The following is a 17,749-nucleotide window of genomic DNA, read 5'->3' as shown; positions in this document are numbered from 1 at the left end:
TTATAGGCCAGTACTGAGAAAAATCTTCAATTATCATGGCACTGGAGGGCAACACCATAATGCAGCCCATAATAAATACTTCCAAAGCACAAAAGTTAAGGACAGGGGTCAGATGTTACCTTAATAGGGGCCTAACAACCACAACGGCTAATTCAAGCTGCATAGGGTAGGCAGCATGTAGGTGCTTTTGTGAATCAGCAAGCCTTTTAAATGCTTGTCAGATTGAATTAGTACGTCTTCCAGCAGCAACCCTTTCAGCCTCAAAATGCATTTTCTAATCTAGTTTTGCTAACTCTGGAAAAACTTGAATTCGTAGAATTGGTGGTGTTTAAAACATCTGTGCAAGCAAGCAGACTAGGGAATTACTCAGGAATTCTGTTGGAAAAAGCTGTACGTTTTCTTTTTTTAACAGTGTAATAAGTTTGAAAAAATTTGGAATGTTCACCAAGATGAATTTACATGGATGTTTTCAGGCTGTCGTGTTGGATGCTGGAGGAAGGCTTTGAAAAACTCTGTCTCAGTCCACTGTACAGAGCACAGTATACTTTCAAGACATTTGTGATTTCATCTGGAAAAATGAGCAAGCTAAAAATACTGCAGGTAGAGAAGGCAACGTGAGTTACAACTAGGAATTGGAACAACAACAAAAAAAAAATATTTTTTTTTTTTAGGTAGCTGTGGAACCAGTTTAATTTCTCATTACAAATGAGAAGCTTACATGGCATTTCTGTGCTAGTTCAGAGAGAAAGGAGACTTTTGGAAAGTCTTTGGTATGGTAAGCATAAACAGCCTGTCCATGGCTAAAACAGAGACACTGAGCATATGAAGAAAAATGTTTTGAAGAACAACTTGTAGAAGTCAAGCCTCTTCTGTTGCTGAATTGGTGCCACAGTTTGCTCTGGATATCTTAACAGGTACTACAGGGAGCAGTGGAACCAGTAAGATAGGATTCCCTGTGGGTCTCATGCCTTATGGTTTGATTTGCTCGTGCCTAAAAAGGTGCAATCACTAACTGAATCTTCCTTTCTTCAGCTGAAGTATTCAAACCACATGCTTCCACAGATTTGCTGTGATCAAACAGGAGATAGAACTTGCATCACAGCCTTTTACTTACATGGATGCTAAGAAGGTCTCGCTCCTCTGCTTGCATGTTCCCCACTTATTTATATTAAACATACGGAAGCTTAGTATCTTTGAAACCTCTCTGCATCCTTTGTCAAGTTCCTGGAAGTTGGACAGAAAGTTCACTAGTTGCTGAGGGGACATAAAAGTGCACACAGAGGCAGTGTTGTTACATACGCCTCATTTCCTTAGAAAAAGCTGATTGTCCCGGAGTGTATGGCAAAGGCAGCACTGAGCTGCGGCCGCTGCTTGCTTTGACTGCCAGTCAGAAGGAGCTAAGAAATAGACTGAGGAGAAGAGAATGGAGTGGGAATGGTGTGGAAGAAGAGGAAGAAGCTAGCTCAGGGATGTGTGGGGGAGAGTCAGTGCTTTGTTTTGATCCAATTGTTCTGCAGAGCTGCTGAGAACTTCTGGACAGGATTGGGGCCCTGCTTATCTAGACATGCTAATGATTCTGGGGAGAAAGTGACTCAATAGCAAGACGTACCAGGTCAGCAGATGGATTCAGTGCAGGTGGTAGATGTGGTCTCTGGACAGGCCAAGAACTTTGGCAAAGGGATTTTGCTCAGTCTTGTCAGAGGAGCAGGAAGCAGTGAGGGAAGAAAGTAAGTTTAGGGAATTACAAGTCTTCTGTGATACAGAGTGAAGTGAAGGTTTCAGTTCATTGTTTTCAAATACATTTTTTTAAAACAAAATACTTGGAGTATGGCTAGGTTAGATACAATTTTATTGATTCAGGCAGTGTTGTATTGATTGTCTTCCTGTGGTAGGCTTCTCCTGGCACAGCACTGTCTGCAACATTAGGTGTATCTGAGCAGCATAAGAGGGAAAGTCCAGCTCCTGCTCTGACAGCTTTTGACTTGAGTAACTGGCCTGCAACTGCAGCAGTAAGCTAAACTTCATTTGGTTTCACATTTTTGGTGAGGTAGTACTTTTCCTGACTTTCCTGTCTTAGCTTCTACCGTCCGCAGTGGGGCATAGTACAGAATAAAAGCTCCAGGAAGACACCAGGAACAGATTAGATGTGATTTCCAAGCTATTTAATCATTCTTAATATGCTGAATGGTTGCATGTGTATGTCTGCTGTTCTTAAAACAGCTGTTGATGGTAAAAGGGAATTCACAGCTGATTCCAAGGAGTGATGTATTTTACTTCAAGTTTGCTGTTTAACATACAGTTCTGTTTGGGATTTTCTGATGCTTTAGAGGTTCAAGTGTTGCATTTTTTCTATGTTGTTATGTGCGAGCTCTGTATCAGCGAGTAAGCATATTTAGCATTGGCTCACGTTGTTTAGAATCACAGAATTTTTGGGTTGGAAGGGACCTTTAAAGGTCATCTAGCCCAACCCCCCCCTGCAGTGAGCAGGGACATCTTCAACTAGAGCACGTTGCTCAGAGCCCCGTCCAACCTGACCTGGAATGTTTCCAGGGATGGGCAACCTGTGCCAGTGTTTCACCACCCTCATTGTGAAAAATTTCTTCCTTATATTTATTCAAAATCTGTTGTCTTTTAGTTTAAAACCATTACCCTGTGTCCTATCACAACAGGCCCTCCTAAAAAGTTTGTCCCCATCTTTCTTAGATGCTCCCTTTAAGTACTGGAAGGCCTCCCTGGAGTCTTCTCTCCTCCAGGCTGAACAACCCCAACTCTCTCAGCCTGTCCTCACAGGAGAGGTGTTCCAGCCCTCTGATCATTTTGGTGACCATCCTCTGGACCCGCTCCAACAGGTCCATGTCTTTCCTGTGCTGCGGGCTCCAGAGCCGGATGCAGTACTGCAGGTGGGGTCTCACCAGAGCAGAATAGAGGGGCAGAATCCCCTACCTTGACCTGCTGGCCACACTTCTCTTGATGCAGCCCAGGATACAGACTGTGAGTACACATGGATTAATTCCATGAAGTCCTGTGAATGGCTTCCAAGGAGCAACCAGCAATAGGTCTCTACTAATGTATATCACAGGAAACGCATATAGCAAAATGGAACTGTCATTAACCTTTGTGGAGAACTAGATTCTCATGGCAGGAGTGTGATCTTTCCACACTGCAGTAAATCTTACAGTAAAAACCATGTATATTTGAATGACAGTGCTTTAAGACTGGATGAACCATCTGAGGATGCTGGAAATGCTACCTGTTTCTTCGAGAAGAGAAGATTTGTCTTGGGGAGAATGCAGTTTCATCACTAACCTGGCTACTGCAGAACAAGTATTTGTTCTGCAGTATGAGCTAGGCTTTAGACAGATTTAACAGTCAAAGACCAACTGCTTAAATACTAGCAATTCCCTACCAATTCCCTTCTCCATAAAGAGAAGTTGTTGATATTTGTTGAGACCCTTTTGTGCTCAGGGACTTTCCACTGAGGAAGAAATGACAAGCAATTTAGCTTCTTTTTCCATTGCTTAAAACTCCGTCATACCTTGATCACATCCCATAGACTTGAAAGTACACCTTGCCTATTACACATGGTATTTTTTGTGTTGGATAGACGAATACTTTAAGAGATGGAAGGAGGCAATGAAAAGTAGCATTCCCTGAAATTGCTGCGTGAAAGGACACGTGAGCATGCTCTTGCTGCGCAGTAGTCGCAAGTGGATTCATCCAAAGAGCTGTCACTTCAGAGAACAGCAAGCATGAGCAGCAGTGATATAGTCACTGCTCTGCTGTAAATGCTGAGCAGCTTTATCTTGTGTGGGAGGTGTTGATGCATTTCATTGCTCAGCATTCAGCAGTTTTGTTCCCTTAGTTTAGAGGATGCAAATAAAATATTAACATTTTATAGAAAATGATGAACCACATCTCAAAGTTTAGATGTGGAATGATAGTGGCATTATAAAAGTACAAGGGAGAGATTTAAAAAGAGAAGTGAAATGCTGCCTGCAGTTGTTACAATTAGTAGTTGTGTTACACAACTGAGCGCTCTATGTTGTGGGGTTTTTTTTACAATTTTATACAAATCTGACAAGAAGAAATGAATTATCAGGTGGGAGAAAGAGTACTATTTTTCTGCTAACCTGTTTGCTCTGACATTCATAGATTTAAGACATAAATCCTTAGGATGTGTAACCATCTCATGTGACCTAAATGTGTGAACTGCTAAAATACAATAACTTAAAGGATGCCACTTCAGAATTGATTTGCATCAGTTGTTGGTGATTTTCCTTATAAAGTCAAGGCATCATTCTTAAGAAAATGGTGAATTGGTGGATCATGACCTTCTTTATGAGGTTCACCTTCCCAGCCACTGAGATTCTACAGCGTTTGTCTATAGGAGCAAATGCTCAAAGGCTAATGTGTTGAAAAGAGGGGAAGAGCCTTTAAAAGTCTTTGTGACTGTTAATCCTGGTTCCCTGTGGGCCCCTCTCTTCCCCCACACCCCCTTCTTTTCTTCTTGTTTTTGCATCAGAAAAGCTTTCACATATTTTTTTTTTTTCTCTAAAACAGCTGCATGAGATTCAAGACTGGGTTTTTAATGGGCATTGAAGATAAACAAAGACAGTGGCTTCAGAAATGGAGTCTACTAGAGGCAATTGGTTCTTTTGTTCGTTTGGAGAAAAACAATCAGGTTTCTGAAAAAAGAGCAAAGCCAGCCAGTGGAATTCTGATTTAATGTCATTATTTGCAAATCTTCAGATCTTGTTTCGACTGGGTATTTCCCATGTGTCAGGAGGGACCATGCAGTTTCTAGTTTTGTGACATGAAGCTCATCAACTTTTTTAGTTTCATTTAAACAAAAGACAGGAGAAGTTTGAACTTCGAGATGTTTCTTGGTTGGGGTTTCTTTGAGGGTTCATTTGTATCATCCTAATTCTATGCACAGTCCTATGAATTTCCGTGGGGTGATTTCTGTGTTGACACAATGTCCCTATAATTAATGTTACTATAATTGAACGTAACACCAGGTCTGTCTGTTGTGCTACATTGGGCCCTAGTGAGTGCTGTGAGCTTCTAAACAGGTTTTTATCATTACTCCTGCAGGTTAGATGAGTGGCCTGTGTTTGGGACATCTCTAGGTGGAAGATGGGGAGGAACTGGGAGAAGTTTACAGGGAATGTGTTTGTGGATCAAATTGTCTGGTCTCTGTACAACTTTGAAAAGCTTGGTTTGATGTAGTTATGTGAAGAAACTGATATATTTAAGAGCTTGAGGCATTAAAGCTTGGACATCACTTGGAGTAGTTTTAATGTTTGCATTGAATAATGAGTATTTGTTAGACTGTATATAGCTTAATCTTTAGTTGGATATATTAACCTCTTTTCTCATACACACATAGGATCTATTAAGGTTTGAAGTGTTTGGTGCATCTCAGAAGTCATAGTGGGGGAAAGATAGGGTTATGCATTTTTTCTAGGCAGTGCAATATTTAAAAATTAATTTTCCTAGTGTCTGTATTTTACCTACTTTATAAACTTAATTCAGAGTTGCTTGCTTTTTTCAAGTCTGACCGATTTAAAGTTGAGCATGGGTGCTTAACACCCTAGAGAATAAGGCTTATTATTGCATATAGTAACATCAGATATGAATATGTGTGGAGTACCCCCATAGGCCTATCCGTCTAGGCCTACTCTCTCCAGTTCCAGGAGGCAACACCACATATACTGCTTCATAAATGAGTGACTGCCTTTGTAAAAGCAACTGCTGTTCCCCTCGCCTGCTCTGTCTTAGAAGGCCACTCCACACGCTGGGGACGTGATAATGATGTGAAGGGATTTCTGAGCAGACAGTGGCCAGCCCCTTCTTACTACGGTGGCGGTGTCCTGTGAACCCAAACTCCATGGGCACACAGAACAAGCCCATTGCTCATCCAGCTGGACTCCTCTGTCAGCCTGGTTTGTCTCCAGCAAGCTGCCGTTGCCCAAACAGATATTTGTATTTTGAAGCAGTAGTTCTTACTGAAAGATCTGGGTAGTCGTTACATGGCTTTCTGTCCATGTTGGGTCAGCCTGTCCTTTGTCCTCCCCCTTGATCCTTTTCTCTCTCCAAGCTAGTTCACAGCTGTAACCTCCACACTGTAGACAGCTCTTTTCATCTGGTTTTGTACACCCTGTTACAGTGGTGGTAGCTAGTTGGATTTTTTTTTTTAGAGTTTTCTATTGCCACCTTTTAGGAAAATCAAAATTAAATACTTGAATCGATTGGTTCAGATCAAATGGAAAAATCTTGGTTTGGTCCCGGTTGATTTTACACCGTTCCTGCCTTTCACTGTCCCAGCCCTGTGTTTCTTCTGTTGGCACTGTCACAGGCATAGCCTACCATCCTGCTGACCTGCCACAGCGCATCCCTGGGGCAGCCAGTGCAAGTGGAAGACAGGAGGGAAATGAGGTCTGAAGCAGTTGGAGTATAGCTGGTGCAGCTTAATGGACCTCAGATTAACACTGAGCAAAGCTGAAATAAAATGTCAGCTTGCTTTCAGTACACAGAAATTACCAAATTGTGGAAGTCCTGACAGGTGATCGGCTCTAATAGTTGTGTAAACATAGTCTTCGTATCACACAGAATCACAGAATCATTAAGGTTGGAAAAGACCTTAAGATCATCAAGTCCAACCATCAACCCAACACCACCATGCCCACTAAATCACCTTGCATTTTACCTAGCAGTCTAGCTGCTGACCACTTAACTTGGCTTTGAACCCACAAACACAAAATGTTAGCAACCTGGTATTTTTTCTCATTGATAGCCAAAGTGTGGGAACGTACTGTGATGGGGAATGAGAAAGTTGTGTTTTATGCCCTAAAAAACCTTAACAGGATGAAAAAGGACAAATAACGTGTGACTCTTGCCCCAGTCCTCAGAATGCTGGAAACCAAAAATTAGCTGGAGGTCACAGTGTGTCTCAATGTGGAGGGAAAGCACAGAAACAGACCACCTGATGCTTCTACTCCATCTTTCTCTTGCTCTGAAAATTCAGTTGTGCAATGCATCTAAGAATGCCCCATGTTGAGGATCTCAGTGATGTCTGAGGGAGATCTTTTTAAGTTTACTTCCTCAATGCAAGTTTTCAAAAATTAGGCACTTTCCTAAATAAACCTGGAAGATTTAAATTAACTCAGTTTTATTCCACAAGGAGCTCTACAATTTTACAACATGCAGTTTCAAGGCAAGTAAGGTGCAGATGATAAAGTTGTCAAGGGAGCTCTTATGGGATAAGTTCTCAGATATAACATTTCCAAGTGGTGGGTTTGGTTCCTGCCTGGGGCAGGTTTCCTTTGAGCTCTTTTAGCCAGCCTACTGTTATGCTGGGCTCTGAGCAAGTTCAGGAAACTTGAAGTACAGTTTTAAGGTTGAATTTGTATGGTTTTACATGTGTCAATGTAAAGTAGCATTCTGTTCAAAACAACCACAAAACAGACACACCCATACCCCCAATGCAACACACCCATACCCCCAATGCAAAAAAACCAAACCACCCCAAACTTGATGTGTGATAAAAATGAAGGGAAAAAGACAGGTTATGAGGAGACAGCAGAGGGTAGGTCGCCTCTAGTGAGGCCACTCAGAACATCGTTTTCTCGTAGAGCCATAGAGTTTTTTGAGGGAAGGAGATTTGCACCAGTCCTCCTATTGCTTCTGGGTTCCTGAAGTCAGTAGCCACTTCTCAAAATCACCTTTAGTAACTGTGATTGTCTTTCCTTGACACGAATTGTAAATAGTGCTCTTTCCTTACCTTATTAGGAGTGCTGCAATGAAAGCCTTAATTCATTCATGTTTGTTGAGTTGCACAAAGAGTACAGAGATGAGTGTTCTGTAGGAATGTTTATAAAATGAAGAAAGGCTTGAAAAGTTGGGAAGCAAATGAATGTGTGTCCTTATGAGAGCAGAAGTGATGTGTGGTGGAAGAAGTTAGAACCAAGAGCTACAGCTTCCTCAGTAGCTTTCATTGATAAGCTACAGAGCATTGCTTAACCTGCTGCATTTTATTTTTAAGCTAAGGAGGAACACTCACTATTCTGCTCAGTGCATCAGCCATAAACAAAATTCTTCATCATTGATCATGACCGGTAGTTAATGCCCTGCTTGTTGTTAGTCATATAGCCTGAAATGAAGCCAAGGCCAATTTAACTTCCTAACAAAACAGCTATTCACTGGGTGATTTATTTGAGCTATAAACTAAAACTAACAGTTTATTATCGTAACAGGTCTTTAAAAGGACAGAATTTTTCAGCGCAGCTGAACAACTGCAACAGTATTTTGTGCCTTTCCAGAGCAGGGTAATTATTAAATACTGGCACTGAAGCCAGTTCTTTTGTGAAAAGTTGGAAAAATAGAATTTTTCAAAGATACCCACAAATATTGCTGGGCTTGTTAGATAATATTGAGGTATGTGTTTTAAGTAAAATCAGTTAGGTTGAGTATGTGCTATCTGTGCACCGTGCAGAACACAGCATTCCCAGATGATAATTGTCCAAGTTCCAGTATCAGAGGAATGGCAAGAATATTTCTGCTTTAAATGTCTTTGAGGCATGCATAATGTTTAGTTTAATGAATTTGCACAATTACTTGTTGTGCTTGAGGTTTTCACACAATTCAGTGACACCAATGGTTATGAAGTATGAAGATTCAATAATATGAAGATTAAAATACTCCTAGAAATCTGGAAGTACATTTTTGGTATCTTAGGTTCAGTACTAAATTATTTCATTTGGGAGGAGTCCAAGAGTTCTTCAGCTAGAATGAGGACATAAGCACTGCATAATTGCACTGTGCAGGTCAACAGGGAGTACTGGACAGGCCTAGTGTCCAGTGTAGCCTTGCAACAAAGCGTGAAATCTGTTCTAGCTCACAGAAGAGCTCACCAGCACCAGAGGTTATCAGTGTCTGTTTCTGTTTTACAGGGTACATTGCATGTATTAAGTTTTATCTGTCATTAGGATTCAGTTCTGAAGCCCTGGCTCCCACCTCCCAAGTAAAGAGGGAGCAGTTTCATTGTGGGGTTTCAGGTCCTATGCAGGCTCATTAACATACCTTCACCTATAATGTACTGGTTAAAGCAATTGTGTTCTTACTCTTCTAGATCAGTGCTCACCAGGTGAATATTCTCCTGATGGCTTCAAACCCTGTCTGCCATGTCCCCTTGGAACATACCAGCCTGAAGCTGGGAGGGTATCCTGCTTTCCCTGTGGAGGAGGTCTAACAACAAGACATAGCAGTGCATCCTTGTTTCAGGACTGTGAGACCAAAGGTAAGGTCAAGATTTATTTGATGAACTGCATTGCTCTGAGGCAAAAGTAAGTTCTGCTGCTACAAGTGGAGCATTCAAAGAAGGGTCATTCTGCTTTCAAGGATCTCTCTTTTCAGAGGTCTCATAGTTGGCTGGCCTGGCTTGGCTGCAAGGAAACTCAATAAAGCCTCAATTCTTTTATAACTGATTTTTATACAGGAGTTGAGAAAGGGTTGAGAGATATGTGGAAGTTGGTCAGTGAAGTCATTGTTCTGTGAAAAGTCATATAAAGGAACAGCAGGGAGAAAAGTCTCAAGAAAAAACACCAAGACCAGTATGCCTTACTGACATTTTGGGTTTGAGCACAGCAGCAACATGAAAATGTGAAGGAGGGAATTGCAGTACTGGAGGATAAGAAAGAAAATGGTTTCCTCATGTTCATAATGAGAAACTGGCCTGGATGCCTTGGGATATACCTTAAAAGCTAGCATTCAACTTAACCTGCAGTACCTCAGACAGCCCTCTAAACTTGCTCACAGTGGAGCTGACATGCAGTCAGCTCCCAAGGATTTAGTCACAGGAGTGAAAATCAGGTGGGGATCATATCTTCAAAAATGAAGGAATTTTGTTAGCATCTTAGTTATCTGAAATGTAAAAAGCTGAAAGATGGCTATGAAATTGTCTTTGAAAATACTGATAAAAGTATGTGTCCACGGAGAGAGATGAAATGTTAATCAGTATAATGGTTTGCTCAATGTCTTAAAGCATGAGTAAAAGAACATCACTTTATATCAAGATCACTTGAAGAAAAAGTGTTAATAGAAAATCTACTGCTGTGGAGTAGAAATAAAGGATAGAAATAAGGTCCTGATGCAAACATTTGGTAGTGGTTTGGATTAAGAGATCTCTCTAGTGTCAGTTAAGATATGTTTACTATTGAGAATTGCAACATAATAGAAGAATTTTGCGGTATGGTTGAAGAATTGATATTACCAGTAATAACGTGATAGCTAATAGATTTCTTCAGTAAAGAATCACTGAATCTGCAAATGCTGTTGTTTCATACTTAATTTTTCAAAGTTAAAGCCCTAAAAACATACATTAAAAACATTGGATCGAGATAAGAGGAACTGATTTCAGTTTTCTTTAACATAAACAAAAACAAGTCTATAAATGGGGTTCAGTTTTCAAATTAGAGTGGAGATTAAAGGAGTTTTTTGTATTAACTGGAATGAAGAGCTCAGGGATTTGCATGTGGAAGAGGCCACATGAGACATGCAATCACAGATGCAAGAACTATTTGGAACTTGTATCTGAAGCATTTGGATTGGGAGTGGAGCACATAGGGAAGGACTCCAGGCTGAGCTAGCTTACAAAGCTCAACAAGACTAGCGTTATTTGGGAGTAAGCAGAGCTTAAAAGGAATAGAAAAAAGGGACTGTGCAGCACAGAAAACTACAACTGAAAGCAAGGTAGTAAATTGTTTTGATGTTGAGCTGAGAGGTAAACTTGCCAAATGAGATAAGCTGATGATTTGTGTGACGTGATGGAATAAAGTAGCAGCAGATCTGGTGGAGGTGGCTGTACCCTGAGTCATAGCCTGTTGTTGCAAGACAGTGTGTGATCATGACAGAAGGCCGCGATATGCCAGTTTAAGCACTAATACTGATGAAGCGTGCCACTTGTAGAGGGCCAGAGTCTTTCACCTCTGCTTGTGGTGAGGTGGTCACAGGGGCATACTAGGATGCAGCAGCAGTGCACATGCTGCTTGGCATAAGCTGGCAAGAAAGAAAGGTTTAGATAGTATTTCCACATACAGTTCATCTTCCATGCCGAATGCCAGTGGCTAGGCGTTTTGGTAACACACTGTTCTGCTCCGTGTCCTATTTACAAAATCATGGTGGTTATACTCACTCTCCCATATCTTTTATTGCTGCTTCCACACAAAACTGCTCTATTGCGTTGCATTTGGGGTTTTTGAGCTTGCACAAAATGACTTGATAAACTAAAATCTGTTCAATTACCTCTACAAAAACTACCCTTGTAGTTTATGAATATGGCATTTCAGTTTGGGAAATTGTAAGTCCTATAAAAATGCATAAAGTCACATTCTGCTGTGCTGATGTGCTACTGCCACTTTTTTAACCATGATGCATATTTAATTACTCTCCAGTTCAGTGTTCTCCTGGCCATTTTTACAATACCACAACTCATCGGTGTATTCGCTGCACAGTTGGGACATACCAGCCTGAGTTTGGACAAAATTACTGCATTTCATGCCCTGGAAACACCACTACTGATTTTGATGGATCAACAAATATAACACAGTGTAAAAGTAAGTACAGCAAGATGGTTTTGTTGATCTGTTACAAATGAAAAGACTGGTCCATTAATATTCAGGGTGGCCCTAAGGGCAAAATGCAGCTTGGAGAGAAGGCAGTGGTGTTACTCCTCTTTTGCTGCCAGCCTGCATCTCATCCCACATGGCTTACTGATGTCTATGAGAGACCATTTCTGCAGACTGGTTCCACCATTGTTGTTAAGGTAAGTGATGACTGTGTCTTGCCACTTGGTGTTGGGTCACTCTGTGCCTTGCTGTTAAATCTTTTCTCCCATAATATCACAGACAGAGTTCGTGTTCTTGGCACCCTGACTTCCATTCCTTTTAATAGAAGGGAAAGAAGTTGGCTCACAAAACTTAATAGCTCTAGTAGCCATTTCTTCTTAATAACAACATTTGGTAGAGGCAATTACAAAGAGACCCACTGTTCTAGATTATGGTAGCTGTAGTGTGAGAAGCTGAGGGTAAATTAAAGAGGAAAAATAGAGGGCAGAGAGGCGACTCCTCAGAAGAACCTCTGGAGACACTTATCTACACACAGACATATATACACAAGCATACATAGAAATATGTTTCTGGGAACTGCATGCCTCTTAAAGAATCTGTTCCCTGGGCATGTTACACCCTCACATCACTGTTACGATGCTGTAGTGCCCAGACCTTTGTAGCCACACAGAGTTGGGGAGCAACAGGCTCCTGCACTGCGGTTCACCCTCTCTTACTCCAGCATGCTGATCTGTGCAGAGAGAAGGCCTGCCATGCTCCCTAGTTTGTGCTGCTGCAGGCGTGGTGCCTGAGCAGAGCCCTGCAGACTCCGGTTAGACTTCAGCTGATACTTGTATAAAAACATTCTGTCCGGTAGAAGCAAGAGGAGCATCTTTGCTTGACCATTTTTATGTCCTCTTACAGCTGCCTTGCTGCTTGGCTGTGGCTTGGTTGATAGCAACTGCTGTGTTAAGGGGGACTAGTCTGTATTGTTCTGTCTCAACTGATTAAAACACAAAGGCAGAAGTAGGCAGCAGTTTGAAGTGAAGCTGGCAAAGAGAACTGTACCTGCATCAGATGCAAACAGAAAAGTTTGTGTCTGTCACCCATGTACTGATTCTGATGGTGACTGTAGAGAGAGCTGTAGGATGACCTCACTTTGCCTAGTCCTGCATCCTGTATTGCTTTTTCAGATAGGCAGTGTGGAGGTGAACTGGGAGATTACACTGGATATATTGAATCACCAAACTATCCTGGCGACTACCCTGCAAACACTGAGTGTACTTGGAATATTAACCCACCACCAAAGCGCCGTATTCTGATTGTGGTTCCAGAAATATTTCTACCTATAGAGGATGAGTGTGGAGATTACCTGGTGATGCGAAAAAGCTGTAAGTCTGAAATATCTACTGAGGTGTGTGGTATCTATCTCAGTGTGCCACACAAGTTTCACATGTGCATTGCTGTTTACATAAACTAAATGTAGCCTGGCTGTCCTCTACTTAAGAGTAGAAATTTCTTTAAGTAGCAAATTGAGAAGTCCTGTTTGGTAATGCTGCTCCATAGGTTCAGATGAAACAAGGGTGCAAGGCTATGATGTGTTGGTGAACTCTTACAGAAATATTGTTAAGAAGGGGTAGATGGTTCAAGCTAACTAAGCATGAATTATGCTAAGCAATTCTAGCCTGGGTGAGGAAAGAAGAGATGTTTGCTGGTACCTACAGGTGCCTGATGTGTGAATAAACAGCTGCGGTTTCTAGTATAGACACATCCTTCAAACAGTAGACTGTGTTTTAGGAAAAGGGAAAATATTCCTTGACCAAGAAGTCACTCACTGATGGCCTGCCATGTTTTGAGGAGTTTTCTTAATACCAGAAAGCATTTCTTGTCACAGTATTGTAACCTATTTTCTAATTGTTCATTAGTATGAAGCATTGTCAGATAACTGCCTATTGTGTGTTTTCTTTGAAAGCTTCTTCTAACTCAGTGACCACATATGAAACCTGTCAAACCTACGAACGCCCTATAGCTTTCACTTCTAGGTCTAAGAAGTTGTGGATCCAGTTCAAGTCAAATGAAGGCAACAGTGCCAAAGGATTCCAAGTTCCTTATGTAACGTATGACGGTAAGCGGATGTGAGCAGCTGAGTCTATGTAGACTAGTGCAGCTGCAGAAGTGCAGAACTCCTTGTGGGATCCTTGACCCTGCTAAGCAGCAGGGTAACCCAGCACTCTCAGCAGTGTCACTATGAGACTACTTCCAGTGGCTGTTTTAATTTGAAGCTAGTTTAAGGGATTTTACATTGTACTGCAATCTTAAGTGCCACCATATTTCCTATCTTCCACAGACCTAAACCAAGAGCTGGGATTCTGGGCTCCGACCTGCAAAATGCAGAGCTCATAGCCAGAATCTGGGTTTTATGCACTTTTGTGCCTTCCAAGTTCTGGGTTGCTTCAGGTGGCATCAGAGTACCCCGTTAGGAACTGGGCAGAGCACAAGTGCTTCTGACTTACCGTGTTGCTGCTACCATCTGTAATCTAGTACCAGATAGCAAAATACCTGTACTGAAAAGAAGCTTGAGGGGCAAGAGTCTCACCCTATCCTTGTCAGTGTCACCAGGAGTGAAAGTTTTGCACTTCAGCATAAGTGATGTGAAAATCGTGTGGCCCATTTCTGTTCATGCTGGATTAATTGTGAAGGAGTCATCCTCACTGTGGTCTGCAGAGTTTCATTAACAGCAGATAATTAATTTTTCAGGGGAAACCTCTCCTTTTGAAGCATTTCAAGTTTTGATTGACTGGGGGAGTTTGCCTTTTAAGAAAGCTTCCTCTTACCTCTTTTTTTTTTTTTCTTCTTTCCCCCTTCTTACTGTAGAAAGAAGTCAATAACAAGTTGTGGGTATTTACAGAGAAGTTTCTGTGGTGCAGTTGGGTTGAAGCAGGCTACTCGGTTACAATAGGCACTACGATCCTAGGTGCATTACGATTGCTTTTGCTTTTGACAGATTGATGTTGAGCAGCTCAGCAGAGTACACTGTTTTCATAGTAAACAGTATTTGTAGTTTCTTTACAGAACATTTGGAATATTTTCTGACTGTTGATATGAGAACCAGGTATCACTGGTTATTTTGGGAGTAGAATGTGTGACCATTACATGTGTAACCAAGGGAGGTATTGAGTATGTGAGTGAAGTGAACCTGCAAATGACTCTCTTGTGCATTTCCTATAGAGGATTACCAAGAACTAATAGAAGACATTGTTCGGGATGGTAGACTTTACGCATCTGAAAATCATCAAGAAATACTTAAGGTATATTCCTTCCACTAAATATGTTGGTTTTGATTGAAAGTAACACTCTTTTGTGCCAGTGAGGTTGCCTCCTGCTTGCATCAGATCTGCTCCTTGGTGCACTAGACGCATGCTGCTTCAGGGAAGTGGGGTGAGTCAGTACATCCTGATTGTGCAGAGCAATGGATATGACACACCTTGTCCAGGGGATCAAAGGTGGATCAGACCTACTAGGGAAATCTATGGTGATGATAGCCCCTTGAGCCTCTCATAGATTGTGCTAGAAGGAATCAGTGGAGCAAACTGAGGAACATGGGGTTTAATCTCTTGGAGAAGCACTTGGCGCTGCTACTTGTAGCCTGTAAATTAGCAAGGGCATTTCCTCCCTGGGCAAAAAAAAATCTCTTTGTCGATGTCACTTCTCTGACCTTGGTTAGGGGACAGTTGCATGGGCAAGTTGAGTGTGTGTCATCCTGAGTAAACCTTTCTTTTGCTGGATATCAGATCCGGTGTGGTGGTTGTTTTTGTTTTGTTTCCTTTTTTTTACACATTTGCTCTTCTTGGAAGTATGAGGAGGGGAGAAATCCTGGTGCCACTAATAATAAATGTGAAACTCCAGTGACTTCCCTGGGGCCTGAATGCCAGCCTTGCTCCACTAGTTTCTGAGCCCCTGAAACATTAGTACTTGAAAAGTAAAATGCTCATAATCTTTTATGGTCATTAAGCTTTGGTAATACTGACCCTAACTCCTCAGTGGAATTACTGTAAAATCTGTTTTCTTTTTTCTAGGACAAGAAACTGATAAAAGCATTGTTTGATGTGTTGGCACATCCACAGAACTACTTCAAGTACACAGCCCAAGAGTCAAGAGAGATGTTCCCAAGATCCTTCATTCGGCTGCTGCGCTCTAAAGTTTCCAGATTTTTGAGGCCTTACAAATAGTTGGCACTGTACTTAAAAAAAACTAACCAGCCCTGGACATGCACAGAGGGGTTGTGGTAGGTGGGGCTGCTTTCTGTGTTTTACACACTGGCAGAGAAACTCTAGGGAAGTTTGCCAACTCCATTCTTGGCAGAGTTTGGCTTTCTCAGCTAATATAAATATTTTGGTGAACAGAATTTTGATTCCTTTCCAGATAATACCTTTTGGGTACCAAGGATACTTCATGGGTCTCTGAATTAGAGACTGCCAGTTATTTCTGTAACTGATTGGTGCCAAGCAGAAGTTTGTAGAGCTCTGCCCTGTTACTTATCAGTAACTCTAAAAACTAATGAGGACAGACAGGCTAAGTAGTGTGGTTTGGGGTGAACTCTCGGCTGCCATTAATGCATGTTACCTCAAAAAAGCTGTGTTCATGTTTGGTCTCGCTGAAAGTGAGAACGAGATTGATGTCTCTCTTAACTTTTTCTGCGCAAGAAATTCAGAGCTAAGATTGAAATAGTTTCAGTTCAAACGAGTGAGTCTGAGCATTGCACAAGGTGTAATTTTCCTCTGAACTGTATGTTACATGAGGCATACAGAGGAATAAGCAAAAGGTTGAATATTAGCTTGAATGGTCTGGTCTGGATCACACTGTGTTCATGCTAATGACTTGTTGGTTTAAATGGAGTGATACCAGAATAAAACCAGGGTACCAAAGTAATGGAAAACAGACCCTGACCTTCTGGACACTTCCATTTTGGGCTGCCAGCAAATGTTACAATAGAACAGATTCTTTGCTAAATCCCAGTGCGCTCTCCCTGTGCATAGACCTGGGACAGCATGAGGCACTGGCTCTTCTGAGTAGTGTAAAATTCTGTCCTCTGAGCACCTGCAGTTGAACACATAAGCCCTGTGTTAAATGCAAGCTTTGCATAGATTATGCTCTTGTACATCGCTTTTTAAACCTGAATAAGGTTCTTATATGAGCCTCAATCCTTACCTTCCTTATCTTGTGTGAGCACCTTGCAATGACCTTGTTGAGCAGAGAAGGGCTGCTTTCCCTGTCTTGCTGGAAAGAAGTAGATGTACAAAGATATTCCTCAAGCAGACTGTGGCTGCAAAAGTCATCAATGGCAAAATGCTGCTCAAGATTCCCAAACTGTGTCCTTTCCCTCAAGATGTGTTTCTTACATGAGAGAAGGCTATTCTGAAAGGGCCTGTAGGAAGAACTACTATGTTTTTGTTGTCTCCGTGCTCTTCTGTCCACATTTATACTACATCACTGTCCTCCGGCCATCCAAACCACGCTCTCAGTGTAATGTACCTCTGTCCTGAAGGGAGTTGGCTGCAGTCCCAACTCATTTGGAGATGGACTTATGACCTCTATCTTTCAGTCACCGGCAGTGCCAAGTGGCGCAGTGTGTGCCAAACTTCCTCTGCGTTCCCCCCCTGGGAAAGGTACTGACATTTTGCAGTGTAGCCAGGACGAGTGCTCCCTTTCCTAGGGTGTGGAGTCCACTCTCCCTGAGTTTCATTGCATTGGTATGTGGTATTTAACTGTTGTATGTGAATAATACCACGTCCACAGTGTGACGAATGAAACTCTCATTGAGAGCCAGGGTCTGAATCCCTTCCCTACACTGTTAGGAGGAAATGAATACTACCAAGTGCAGCCTTGCTGAACTGTCGTGCCGTGGCAGCCCTTGTTCTGTGGCACGTGAGGCAGTGCAGCCTGTCGTGTGGTAAGGGCACATCTCGGCCATGGTGTGACAGGAAGGGGCAGTGGCCTTAGGCCACAGCTGGGGAATGGAGCCTCTCGGGACAGGGTGATGTGACGCGGTGTTCCTCTTGCTTCTGCCCAGAAAGAATCGCTGTGGTCTGAGCGGAGGAGGGAAATGGCGTGTGTTGCTGCCAAGAGGGAGGACTGTCCCCTAGCTG

General features: G+C 42.1%; 1 protein-coding gene across 1 annotated transcript in view; it reads left to right on the top strand.

Moving 5' to 3' along the window:
* The window catches only part of SCUBE2 (signal peptide, CUB domain and EGF like domain containing 2), a gene marked incomplete at its 3' end in the record, with an annotated part of 40,985 nt that extends 25,153 nt beyond the window's left edge, over positions 1 to 15,832 (top strand). Inside the window, exons 17-22 of the mRNA XM_082000741.1 lie at positions 9,131 to 9,298; positions 11,451 to 11,612; positions 12,797 to 12,994; positions 13,576 to 13,728; positions 14,832 to 14,911; positions 15,680 to 15,832. Coding sequence (XP_081856867.1) covers positions 9,131 to 9,298; positions 11,451 to 11,612; positions 12,797 to 12,994; positions 13,576 to 13,728; positions 14,832 to 14,911; positions 15,680 to 15,832 — 914 coding nt within the window. The remainder of the gene's footprint in view (positions 1 to 9,130; positions 9,299 to 11,450; positions 11,613 to 12,796; positions 12,995 to 13,575; positions 13,729 to 14,831; positions 14,912 to 15,679) is intronic.
* Positions 15,833 to 17,749: the final 1,917 nt, after the last annotated feature.

The sequence above is a fragment of the Phaethon aethereus genome (assembly GCF_964289735.1).
Source record: "Phaethon aethereus genome assembly, chromosome: 5".
In the NCBI taxonomy this organism is placed as follows: Eukaryota; Metazoa; Chordata; class Aves; order Phaethontiformes; family Phaethontidae; genus Phaethon; species Phaethon aethereus.
The sequence above is the reverse complement of the archived record's forward strand: the minus strand, read 5'-3'. Positions and strand labels throughout refer to the sequence as shown.